The sequence below is a fragment of the Bos taurus genome, chromosome 6 (assembly GCF_002263795.3).
Source record: "Bos taurus isolate L1 Dominette 01449 registration number 42190680 breed Hereford chromosome 6, ARS-UCD2.0, whole genome shotgun sequence".
In the NCBI taxonomy this organism is placed as follows: Eukaryota; Metazoa; Chordata; class Mammalia; order Artiodactyla; family Bovidae; genus Bos; species Bos taurus.
The window spans coordinates 6,990,642-7,004,374 of NC_037333.1; the positions used below are offsets into that span (position 1 = coordinate 6,990,642).

The 13,733-nt window shown below is 38.9% G+C and overlaps 1 protein-coding gene across 1 annotated transcript in view; it reads right to left on the reverse strand.

Moving 5' to 3' along the window:
• NDST3 (N-deacetylase and N-sulfotransferase 3) overlaps positions 1–13,733 on the reverse strand; it is a 114,719-nt gene that overhangs the window by 28,016 nt on the left and 72,970 nt on the right. The window contains exon 4 of the mRNA NM_001077961.3: positions 6,185–6,339. Within this exon, the coding sequence (NP_001071429.2) occupies positions 6,185–6,339 (155 nt within the window). The remainder of the gene's footprint in view (positions 1–6,184; positions 6,340–13,733) is intronic.

A 13,733-nucleotide genomic window follows, 5' to 3' on the forward strand; every position in this document is an offset into this window, starting at 1 on the left:
CAGAAACCCAGGCAAAAACTGAAGATGGCAGTTTTATGATACTGAATATACTGATAATAAAAACAACAGCTGTTCTCCACTGTGTGTTATATACTAATCACTGTTCCCCAAAGCTTCTGTTCTCTTTCACGTTGTTATGACCCAGGAGGGAGTGATCCTGGATCCAGTCTCTTTTTATGTGTGTCTTCTCCTGTCAAAAAAGTCTATTGATTCTGTATCTGATTAAACTTTTATGAATGTTCTCTGCTGCCTCAAGACCATAATTTGGGTTGTCAACCTGAAACTAGGAATGGCATTTTTAAGAAATGTCCTCTGTTTAACATGTGAGGTTAAGAATGACCAAATTTCAAATGTGAATTATTCTTTCAATTCATGATCATTTGCCCTGGAATGTGAAGTCAAGTGGGCCTTAGGAAGCATCACTATGAACAAAGCTTGTGGAGGTGATGGAATTCCAGTTGAGTGATTTCAAATCCTAAAAGATGATGCTGTGAAAGTGGTGCACTCAAAATGCCAGCAAATTTGGAAAACTCAGCAGTGGCCACAGGACTAGAAAAGGTCAGTTTTCATTCCAATCCCAAAGAAAGGCAATACCAAAGAATGCTCAAACTACTGCTCATTTTCATTCATCTCACATGCTAGTAAAGTAATGCTCAAAATTCTCCAAGCCAGGCATCAACAATGCGTGAACCATGAACATCCAGATGTTCAAGCTGGTTTTAGAAAAAGCAGAGGAACTAGAGATCAAATTATCAACATCCGTTGGATCGTGGAAAAGAGCAAGAGAATTCCAGAAAGACATCTATTTCTGCTTTATTGACTATGCCAAAGCCTCTAACCGTGTGGATCATAATAAACTGTGGAAAATTCTGAAAGAGATGGGAATACCTGACCACCTGACCTGCCTCCTGAGAAATCTGTATGCAGGTCAGGAAGCAACCGTTAGAACTGGACATGGAACAGCAGACTGGTTCCAAATAGGAAAAGGAGTACATCAAGGCTGTATATTGTCACCCTGCTTATCTAACTTATATGCAGAGTACATCATGAGAAACGCTGGGCTGGAAGAAGAACAAGCTGGAATCTAGATTTCCAGGAGAAATATCAATAACCTCAGATATGCAGATGACACCACCCTTATGGCAGAAAGTGAAGAGGAACTCAAAAGCCTCTTGATGAAAGTGAAAAAGTTGGCTTAAAACTCAACATTCAGAAAACGAAGATCATGGCATCTGGTCCCATCACTTCATGGGAAATAGATGGGGAAACAGTGGAAACAGTGACAAACTTTATTTCTGGGGCTCCAAAATCACTGCAGATGGTGACTGCAGCCATGAAATTAAAAGACGTTTGCTCCTTGGAAGAAAAGCTATGACCAACCTAGATAGCATATTAAAAAGCAGAGATATTATTTTGCTAACAAAGGTCCGTCTAGTCAAAGCTATGGTTTTTCCAGTGGTCATTTATGGATGTGAGAGTTGGACTATAAAGAAAGCTGAGCACTGAAGAATTGATGCTTTTGAACTGTGGTGTTGGAGAAGACTCTTGAGAGTCCCTTGGATGGCAAGGAGATCCAACCAGTCCATCCTAAAGGAAATCAGTCCTGAATATTCATTGGAAGGACTGATGCTAAAGCTGAACTCCAATACTTTGGCCACCTGAGAAGAACTTACTCATTGGAAAAGACCCTGATGGTGGGAAAGACTGAAGGTGGGAGGAGAAGGGGATGACAGAGAATGATATGGTTGGATGGCATCACCAACTCAATGGACGTGAGTTTGAGTAAACTCCGGGAGTTGGTGGTGGACAGGGAGGCCTGGTGTGCTGCAGTCCATGGGGTCACAAAGAGTTGAACATGACTGAGTGATTGAACTGAACGGAATAATATTGGCATATGTTGATTAATTCATCCAAGTCATAACAGAATACTATTATTCCAGATAATGTTCTGTTTTCAGGGGAATATAACAGCGAATGTAGTCAAATATGCCTTGGTAAAATTTTTTTTGAAGACTACCAAAACAACAATAACAACATACCTTGAAATCTTCTCTATCACTTCTTAGTTTATCTTTTATTAGTACTTTCTTATATTTTATGTATGTATTTTCCTCTTTTAAAAATTCCTTCCTTTCTCCACAGATTTAAAAAGAAACTACAAAATAATTTTCTTCTCCATATCCTCTCTTGCTGATTAACATTGCCAATATCAGCAGTCTTTTAGATTTCTGAAGATGACAGAATTACTGTTTGCTACATTGAGGGGATTTTTAGTGCTATTACAAACTGTGGCAATGTTTATCCACTTCTACGTGCTGTTTACTAGTCCTATTTATATATATATTTTTAGGGAAGAATGGTGGCTCTCCATCTCACAGGAGTTTGCAAATACTGTCAACATATTCAAAATACTAGCATGTAGGGACCTATTTGTGTTTTATTGACAAAATATCAGTGTCTGTAAAATGTGCACTTGAAGCCATTTTCTATTTTGGGGAGTAGTTTGAAGTTAAAAGGTAAATATGGGCTCCTGATGCTACCCATAGTATTTGGTCTTCTATATTCTTGTGGAAAAATCAGCGTGTTTCACAAATTCTAAACTTTTGTTGTACAAATTCGAGTAAGATACTATGTGAGTCAACTATTCAAACCTCCTGGGGCTTTAGAAGTTTATGTAAAATACATTTCATGTTAATTGGGCAAGTGGCCATCAGCACTTTCTTAAATTCTGATTAACCAAAAAAACTGATAGTTACATAACTGGGGGGCCAGCCAAGGGAGATATAACATGTGCTCTTCTTTCCACAGAGTTCCATATAGTTTCAGGGTTTGGAGACTATAACACTGGAAAAGGCAAAATTGCAGGAAACCTCAAAATTGAGATTATGCTTCAAATTAGTCATTTCTAGTTCTGGTGCATGTTCAGTCGCATCCAACTCTTTGCGACTGCGGACTGTCACCCACCAGGCTCCTTTATCCATGGGATTCTCCAGAAAGAATACTGAAGTGGGTTACCATTTCCTCCTCCAGGAATCTTTCCAACACTGGATCGAACCCAGCATCTCCTGCATTAGCAGGCAGATTCTTTTACCATTGAGCCACCTGGGAAGCCCCTAGTTCTGGGGTCAGGACTTCAAATCTATAGAAAAAAATATTTGGTCAAGGGAGTGGTTATATTTTAGAATTTCCCAAATCATATCCAAATTAACTAGTGTAATGTATTTTAATTCTTTTGCACACTAGCCTTAGACTACAATTAGTAGGATTTACCTAGAAATACAGTACATGAACAACACTACGCCAGAGCCTTTGACTGTGTGGATCACAACAAATTGTGGAAAATTCTTAAAGAGATGGGAAAAACAGACCACCTGATCTACCTCCTGAGAAATCTGTATGCAGGTCAAGAAGCAACACTTAGAACAGGAACAACAGACTGGTTCCAAATTGGGAAAGGAGTATGTCAAGGCTGTATATTGTCACCCTGCTTATTTAACTTATATGCAGAGTACATCATGAGAAACGCTGGACTGCATGAAGCACAACCTGGAATCAAGATTGTCAGGAGAAATATCAATAACCTCAGATATGCAGATGACACCACCCTTATGGCAGAAAGGGAAGAAGAACTAAAGACCCTTTTGATGAAAGTGAAAGAGGAGAGTGGAAATGTTGGCTTAAAACTCAACATCAGAAAACTAAGATCATGGCATCTGATCCCATCACTTCATGGCAAATAGATGGGGAAACAGTGGAAACAGTGACAGACTTCATTTTTTGGGGGGCTCCAAAATCACTGCAGATGGTGACTGCAGCCATGAAATTAAAAGACATTTGTTCCTGGAAAGAAAAGCTATGACTAACCTAGATAACATATTAAAAAGCAGACCTTTGTTATTTTGCTAACAAAGGTCCATCTAGTCAAAGCTATGATTTTTCCAGTAGTCATGTATGGATGTGAGAGTCGGACTATAAAGAAAGCTGAGCGCCGAAGAATTGATGCTTTTGAACTGTGGTGTTGGGGAAGACTCTTGAGAGTACCTTGGACTGCAAGGAGATCCAACCAGTCCATCCTAAAGGAAATCAGTCCTTAATATTCGTTGGAAGGACTGATGCTGAAGCTGAAACTCCAATACTTTGGCCACCTGATATGAAGAACAGACTCATTGGAGAAGACCTTGATGATGGGAAAGATTGAAGGCAGGAGAAGAAGGGGACAACAGAGGATGAGATGGTTGGATGGCATCACTGACGCGATGGACATGAGTTTGAGTAGGCTCCAGGAATTGGTGATGGACAGGGAAGCCTGGTGTGCTGCAGTCCCTGGAGTCGCAAAGAGTTGGGACACGACTGACTGACTGAACTGAACCTAGAAATATGATCTGATGGTTTTAGCTTTATTAACAACATAATCTATGAACACTGTAATATAAATTTTGGGGTTTGCAAATAAGAAAAATACTGTAATAAAGATATATTACACTTCACTTGCTTTTTGAGAGGTAATTTCTGCCGCTTTAATTGTTCATACTACAAATATTCACTGAGTATGTTTATGAACTGGGAACTGTGATAGGCAGAACACAGTCCTTGCCCCAGTGTACTCTCTGCCCAGGAAGGAGAATGCTGGTTCAGTAAAGAGCTACTTGTCTGGACTCCTTCCACATGTTTGTGTGCCCATCAGAATAATACAAAGATAAACACCCTCCCACCCCAAACATGCCCTGTTGGTTTGTTAACTTCTCTATACCATCTCCACTCATCACAAGCACATTTTCCCATGTACTGCACTTAACTTTAACTGTAAAATTTCCTGTCCAGAATCAGAATCCTCTTGGTTTTAAAACAGTGTATCTTGCTCAGTCAAATAAATGTTCCTTCCTTGTGTTATATGTATTTGATGTCTTTTAAATGGTTTTCTTCCCATTCCTCTTGCCTTTCCAGATTGAGATTTCATTACCACCTGCCAGCGAACACCTCCTACCTGTGTTTCCCTCAGCCTCATTTAACTCCAAATTCTCCCTGACACTTAAATCTTATTCTTATTTCAGAATGTACCTGAAATCCTATTTACACAGCATTTCCCTGGATACTCTCAACGACACTTCCTTCTCTGATGGTGAATTTTACGTTTATACAGTTTGGCACTAGGTCCAGGAATATCTCATTTTACTGAAGACTGTTTTTTTAAACTGAACTATAGTTGACTAACAGTGTTGTGCTAGCTTCTGTTTACAGTAAAATGATTCAATTATATATCTATATGTATGTGTGTGTATATATATTCATTTCATAGTCTTTTCTATTATGGTTTATTCAGTTCAGTTCAGTTCAGTCGCTCAGTCGTGTCCCACTCTTTGTGACCCCATGAATCACAGCACACCAGGCCTCCCTGTCCATCACCAACTCCCGGAGTTCACTCAGACTCACGTCCATCGAGTCAGTGATGCCATCCAGCCATCTCATCCTCTGTCGTCCCCTTCTCCTCCTGCCCTCAATCCCTCCCAGCATCAGGGTCTTTTCCAATGAGTCAACTCTTCGCATGAGTTGCCCAAAGTACTGGAGTTTCAGCTTTAGCATCAATCCTTCCAAAGAACACCCAGGGCTGATCTCCTCCAGAATGGACTGGTTGGATCTCCTTGAAGTCCATGGGACTCTCAAGAGTCTTCTCCAACACCACAGTTCAAAAGCATAGCATGTCAAATATAGTTTCCTGTGCTATACAGTAAGACCTCATTGTTTATCTATTTTATATGTAGTAGTTTGTATCTGTATCCCCAGTTCCTTTTTCATCCCTCCCCCATCTCTTTGGTAAGTGTACGTTTGTTTTCTAAGTGGAGATTTGTTTTATGTGTGTATTTTGTCTTCTCAGTGCAGCTGAAAGCTCTTTCTGGATGTGAACCATATTTTATGAGCTCTGACCATAATGTCATGTAGCTGAGTCCTGTGAGTGTCCTGAAACTTTCCTTTTAAATTAGACCCCTCAAAACATGAAGCATAGTGATGAGCATGCAATACGAATTCAAAAGTCACAAGCTGACAGGCTGCAGTACTGAGTGTTTCCGACCATCACATAGAAATGACTGCTTAAAAGTGCCCGTATGCCCAAACCTCAGATGTTCTCAATATAAAAAGCCAGTCACTTTAGTAGTCTGTGCACTTTAGTTCAAAGTGAGTTACTTACTAAGGCAAACTTTTTGTTGAGAATCATCTGTTCCACCAAAGATGACTCATTATGGAAGAGGTGGGGCTGCATATGGCTCCACATATGTGGAAACCACCAGAACTCTTCAACAGACCCCAAAAGACGGTCATCCCCTTCATCTTCCTCTTCAGTTCCTAGGGCGTAGGGAAGAGCAAAAAGATTATTCAATTAATTTCAGCTACACTGATTGCCTGTTCATCTGTATGTATATCTGTCCATCTATCCATCCAGTAATGTAATCCTATATATGCATTTAGAAGATACCATTTATACTATCTTACATACATGTAAAGCTTTGAACATGAATTGTAACAAAGGAAAATCTGTTACTTGGGGAACAACCAGAGACTGTGATACAACTCTTTTTAAAAGTTTTAAAACATGAGACATGCATATAAAATCGGTGTAAGAAGGAAATACACAATCATTCCAAAGGACTTTAGAATTTTTAACTTTTAGGATCTTTGTATAATTTAAGTTTGGAGAGAAATGGGGGATAAGCAGGGAATGCAGTGCAGGGAATATGAGTGGGAAATGTGTTGTAGAGTTCTAATAGTAATTAGATCACTCTGACATGGGTTGTAACACAACATTGCCAACAAAATAATTCCATAATTTATCTGGGTTACTCCTTATGTTTGTGAATAAGTTCAGTTCAGTTCAGTTCAGTTCAGTTCAGCTGCTCAGTCGTATCCAACACTTTGCGGCCCCGCGTACTGCAGCACGCCAGGCCTCCCTGTGTGCATCACCAACTCCTGGAGTTTACCCAAACTCATGTTCATCGAGTCAGTGTTGCCATCCAACCATCTCACCCTCTGTCGTCCCCTTCTCCTCCCACCCTCAATCTTTCCAAACATCATAGTCTTTAAAAATGAGTCAGCTCTTTGCATCAGGTGGCCAAAGTATCAGAGTTTCAGCTTCTTCCAATGACCACCCAGGACTGATCTCCTTTAGGATGGACTGGTTGGATCTCCTTGCAGTCCAAGGGACTCTCAAGAGTCTTCTCCAACACCACAGTTCAAAAGCATCAATTCTTCGGCACTCAGCTCCTTTATAGTCCAACTCTCACATCCATACATGACTACTGGAAAAACCATAGCCTTGACCAGACGGACCTTTGTTGACAAATAAATGTCTCTGCTTTTTAATATGCTGTCTAGGTTGGTCATAACTTTCCTTCCAAGGAGTAAACGTCTTTTAATTTCATGGCTGCAATCACCATCTGCAGTGATTTGGGAGCCCCCCAAAATAAAGTCAGCCACTGTTTCCCCTGTTTCTCCATCTATTTGCCATGAAGTGATGGGACCAGATGCCATGATCTTAGTTTTCTGAATGCTGAGTTTTAAGCCAACTTTTTGACTCTCCTCTTTCACTTTCATCAAGAGGTTCTTTAGTTCTTCTTCACTTTCTGCCATAAGGGTGGTGTCATCTGCATATCTGAGGTTATTGATATTTCTCCTGGCAATCTTGATTCCAGCTTGTTCTTCTTCCAGCCCAGCGTTTCTCATGATGTACTCTGCAAGCAGGGTGACAATATACAGCCTTGATGTACTCCTTTTCCTATTTAGAACCAGTCTGTTGTTCCATGTCCAGTTCTAACTATTGCTTCCTGACCTGTATACAGGTTTCTAAAGAGGCAGGTCAGGTGGTCTGGTATTCCCATCTCTTTCAGAATTTTCCACAGTTTATTGTGATCCACACAGGCTTTGGCATAGTCAATAAAGCAGAAATAGATGTTTTTCTGGGACTCTCTTGCTTTTTTGATGATCCATCTGCTGCTGCTGCTGCTGCTGCTAAGTCGCTTCAGTCGTGTCCGACTCTGTGTGACCCCATAGATGGAAGCCCACCAGGCTCCCCCGTCCCTGGGATTCTCCAGGCAAGAACACTGGAGTGGGCTGCCATTTCCTTCTCCAATGCATGAAAGTGAAAAGTGAAAGGGAAGTCACTCAGTTGTTTCCGACCCTCAGCGACCCCATGGACTGCAGCCCACCGGGCTCCTCCATCCATGGGATTTTCCAGGCAAGAGTACTGGAGTGGGGTGCCATTGCTTTCTCCGATGAGCCAACAAATGTTGGCAATTTGATGTCTGTTTCCTCTGCTTTTTATACTAATGCATAAAAGGGAGAAAAAGGGAAATGTGGGAATTGTTTTTGAAAAAAAATAGAGAAAACTGAAGGAAAGAAAAAAATGATGGAAAAAAGCTGAGAAATGAAATCATCGTAAAACAACCCAAGAATCACTGTGCTCCTTGGTGGAACTCATGTTCATCATGCTTTTCCTTTCTTTCAAGTTCTTGGAAGCAAACTTTCTATCAAAAAACCTCTATTTCCTTGAGAGTCAGCTTTGTTGTTCTTTTGAATTTCATATTTGGGCTTATTTTATTTCCTTCATTTTCTCTGATCTGCAGTTTAGTTGAGTGTGGGAAATGACACAGTTCTCTAATTTATATGCAGGAGTAGGAGTCTATTTTTATGCTTCTCCAGGTAGAGTTTCTTTACTAAAGCATAAATCAAAGCAGTGTAAGGTGTCTGTCCTGACATCTCATAAGATGATACTAATCATCACAAAATTATACAGTCACACTTTAATTTCAGCAATGACACTCAATTCAATAAGGTCCTAGAACGGTAGATTCTTCAAATGATGTCCCTTCTGCATGGAGAAAAACATCCTCGTATTTTCAATAGCAGTTCTTATGTGACTGGTTCTGATGGGTCTCTAGAGGCTAACGAGGGTGGACAGACTACTCCCCCTGCACAGCCTACCGCTTGTTACCACCCCTCTATGATTTAATTTTCCGAAAGAATGAAGGTAGTGCCTACTGGCAGGAAAAGGATCAGTTAGATCTTATGATTTATTGGGCAATAAAAGAGACCAAAAGTAAAGATGTAGTACGAGGCTGCATGGTGGTTCTGATGTATGCAGGAGGAACAGGGTTAGTGATATAGAATGGGTGTAATAACATAATCTCTCAATAAGGACAGTTTTCAATTTCACTTTCTCATGATTAGGTACTCTGCTGATGTGAGGGAACTCTTGCTCTCTCTGTAAAGGGCATATGTAAATCGAATCTGTTTTAGTTCCCCTATTTTATTCTCTTTTGCATACTACTCATCTTACTCTTGTTACTCATGTCCGTGGAGTTGAACAAGTACAGCCTTTGGAGTTAGAAGCTTTTTAGTTTATTTATTTCTAGGTTCCAACACATTTGAGCTGTGTGGCTGTGGGCAAGTCATATAACCCCTTTAATGTTGGTGTTCACATAGGCAAAAATATGGACAGCAATACCTATTTTATTCCTTTTGTGAGAAAGTGTCTACATAGTCCAGGCACATGCTGGGTAATTTAAAATGCCAATGTTCTTCCCTCTTTTGCTCCTGTTCTTGCATCTTCTATGTATGTCCTAGAGTTTTTTCTTTTTCTCACTACAGTACTATATGGGGGGGGGGGGCGGAGGCTCATCAGAGTGTTATGTGACAGAGGGGACATTGTATTTAAGAATTTAAGAACTGATCAAGCCATTATATTAAATAATTGCTTGATTAATGAATCACCCACACCAGACGTTCTTGGGGCTTCTAAGCTCTGGGAAGCCTTCTAGAAAGGCATGCGAAAGAATAGGAAGATACAGTCAGGGGCATAGAAATCTGATGGCCCCAGTCATGGCAAAGTCTTGTGTCCTGCTGCCTTTTAGGTAATAAATAAGGTGGCCCTGGTAAAGAGACATTTGCTAAGTGTGACTGGTGATGCTTAAATACATTTTTCTTTTTTTTCCGACATAAAGATGATGCTTTTGGTTTCCCTGCAGTTAAACGTCTCTACTTAAATACTCTCCTCTTGCTTAACATTTTGCATGTCCTCAGGACACCCTATTAGTTAAGATTACTAGTCAATTACTTGTTGCAGTTTTACTTTCACATACTGAAAACAAGTAGACTTCTCTTAGGGTTTCCTAGTAATCAGTTAATTGCTGATTTCCACCTCCTCTGGGAAAAGTGAGCTGAGATTTCCTAGTTTATGAATAAAGTCACCCCTCCAACTACTTTTAGCTCTATTCTCTGTCTCCTATAGTTCCTACCTTTCCCTATCTTTTTTCTTCTCTCCTCTTTATTCATTTTTCTAGTTGGCCTTTACTCAAAGTTTATATATGAGGACAGTGCAACAGATTTCAGAATTCTTTGGAAAGATTGCTCAGGCATTTGCTGTCCTTTTCTGAACATCATAGAGGGCCCCTCTGATAGGCTTATGTAAATTCACAGCAGGCATAACTGTAAGGCCCTTCCTTTTTTCTTTACAGCTCTTCCTTATCTGATTTCCTTTAATTCTACTTTGGGGATGTTTTACATCAGAATTAATTATATTGAGAATAAGTATCTGTTGCCTAATACTTCAAACGTCATGATAAAAAACAGTTGAAAAAAACAAAACAAAACAAAACAAAAAAAACAGTTGAAACATAGTCATTCATGGTTTGATTATCCTGGCTTCTTGTCACTCCTTTATTTCTCTACTTTACCAACTTTTGTCAGAACTAGAGAGAGAACTCAAGTCAAATTCTCAATTTTAAGTGTCATTTCTTAAGTTGTTACAAAACTACATTGAAATCTTACAGTTAATGTAAATTATTATTTTATTATGTATCTATTTAAGTAACTTGTGTCTCTTCAATATTTTTTTCTGTAGTATTTCCTACTCTGATACTATATTAAAAACTATCATTGCAATTGAGACTATCTTAACTGTTTTTCAAGTATTGTCTCATTTAATTCTCACTAGAACTCTGTGCTGAAAGCCACTAACTCCATTTTACAGATAAGGAAATTGATATTTGGAAAGATGATGTAATTTGCCACAAGTCAATGGAAATATGGGATAGAACCTGAATTCAGAATCTTAATTCTAACCCAAATTACACAACTCCAAATTCAGGACCCTTAACCAACATTTATGGGTCAAATATGGAGTTTAGAGATAAGATGAGCATTTACTAATTTATATAACTTTTCTCTTCACATAGTTAAGTAATTCTCTGATATAATTAAAATTTACAAACATTATTGGTTCTCATCTGTAACACTATTTCAGATGGTGACTGCAGCCATGAAATTAAAAGGCGCTTACTCCTTGGAAGAAAAGTTATGACCAACCTAGATAGCTTATTAAAAAGCAGAGACATTACTTTGCCAACAAAGGTCCATCTAGTCAAAGCTATGGTTTTCTCAGTAGTCATGTATGGATGTGAGAGTTGGACTATAAAGAAAGCTGAGTGCTGAAGAACTGATGCTTTTGAACTGTGGTGTTGGAGAAGACTCTTGAGAGTCCCTTGGACTGCAAGGAGATCCAACCATTCCATCCTAAAGTAGATCAGTCCTGGGTGTTCATTGGAAGGACTGATGCTGAAGCTGAAACTCCAGTATTTTGGCTACCTGATTTGAAGAACTGACTCGTTTGAAAAGACCCTGATGGTGGGAAAGACTGAAGGCGGGAGGAGAAGGGGATCACAGAGGATAAGATCGTTGGATGGCATCACTGACTCAATGGACATGAGTTTGAGTACACTCTGGGAGTTGGTGATGGACAGGGAGGCCTGGTGTGCTGTAGTCCATGGGGTTGCAAAGAGTCGGACACTACTGAGTGACTAAACTGAACTGATTGATTCTTGGTGATCTGGAAAAATATACAAACCTAAAGAACCTATAGATAAGGGGAAGGCACCTTTCGACACTCAGCTTCCTTAATCAAGGATTGCCAATTAAGTGATAATAATCCATTTTTTCCTAATACATAAGACCTGGGCTCTGACTAAAAGTTGAGTATTGTTTTTTTACACTTAACTAGCGATATAACCTTGGGCCCCTCTAAGTTTCTATGTTATTATCTAGAAAACAAGATAACACATTCTTTAACTCCTAGAATTCAATGAAAAGTTACATGAAAAGTGCTTAGTTAAGTAACTAGAATATGGTGTTGCTCACTAAAAGGGAACTATAATTTTTATTCTTTCATCTCTTTATTTTTCACAAAATGCACAAATCTTTCAAAAATGAAAGTAAACCAAATAAGATGAAACCCTTTTCTAAAATAAAACTTACTAGTATGAGGGTGCTGTTTTTCTTCTTCCCTTCAAGACTGAATAAAACAGAATTTTTAACAGAAAAAGGAGTTACTCATTTAGAAAGGAAGACAATGTAATTCAATTAAACTTTACAATATCCAATTTTCAAAGGATTCAGATGATTAAATTTTATATCTGTTCCCACTGAAAACTGATTTTACTGGTTTTAGACAACCCTAACTAAGTGTTGTGGGAGCTTTCAGATCTTATACAAAACTCTGTCGTGCTTTCTCCGTAGCTTCCTCCTGTGTTCCATCTACTCTCCTTGGCTTAGAGAGAGGACACATGTACTGTGAGCTGTTTGGGAGAACCCAAGTAAGGAATGAGGTGAGTCTCTCAGAATCAGAAATGAAGGAGAGCAACTGGCTCGAGTCGGTCTTTAGCATCAGCATTGGACAAAAAAAAATTTAGTTGCCAGGAATGTTTTCTTATATTTCTATTATGTTTGGGAAAGAAGTTTTAGTTATTCTTAATGTTTAGAGTGATTTTCTTTCACAACACAACATGGTCAAATTTTATTCTCTGACCTTGTTCCTTATAAATACTAATGGTGAAAAGAAAGTAATTTTATTTTCACCCAATCCTTTATTCATAAGCTCATTTTTTTTCATTAGGCACTGTTATACTTGCTGGTATTACAACAATAAAGCGTTTGTAGAGTGATCATTTTAGTGAGGAATGACAACAGATAATTTATAAATAAAGTACATTCAATACCCATACATTTAGCAATCTAGGAACAGAAGGGATCTTCCTTAAGCTAATAAAGACTTTCAATGAAATTGTCTATTGAAAGAATTCCCCTCAAGAATAGGAACAAAACTACTTAAGGGTTTCCCCTGAGGTCAGGAACAGGACATGAGTGTTGTTATCACCATGTTTATTTAATATTTACTGGACATCCAAGCTAATGTAGTAGGCAAGGAAAAGAAAAAAAAAATTCATAAAGCTCAGAAAGGAAGAAATAAAATTTTTACTATCCAAAAATTGTATGATTGAATAGGTAGAAAATCCAAAAGAATCTTGGAAGTATAGAATTAATAAGTGAGTGTAGCAAGGCTGCTGAATATTAATATCAGTACACAAGATCAATTTTATTTTTACACATTATTAACAGAGAAATGGGGAAAAAAACTGTAAAAAAGACACAATTAACTACTGCACCAAAAAACTCCACCAAGGAATAAATAGAAAAATAATAAAGTTTTGTCAAGTATAATTAAAGAGGACCTAAATATGGGTTCTTCCCAGTTAGTAAAGAATTCGCCTGCCAATGCAGGAGATGCAAGAGTCTTGGGTTTGATCCCTGGGTCAGAAAGATCCCTTGAAGTAGGAACTGGTGACCCACTCCAGTTGCCTGGAGAATTCCATGGACAGAGGAGCCTGGCAGGCCACAGTCCCTGGGGTGGCCGA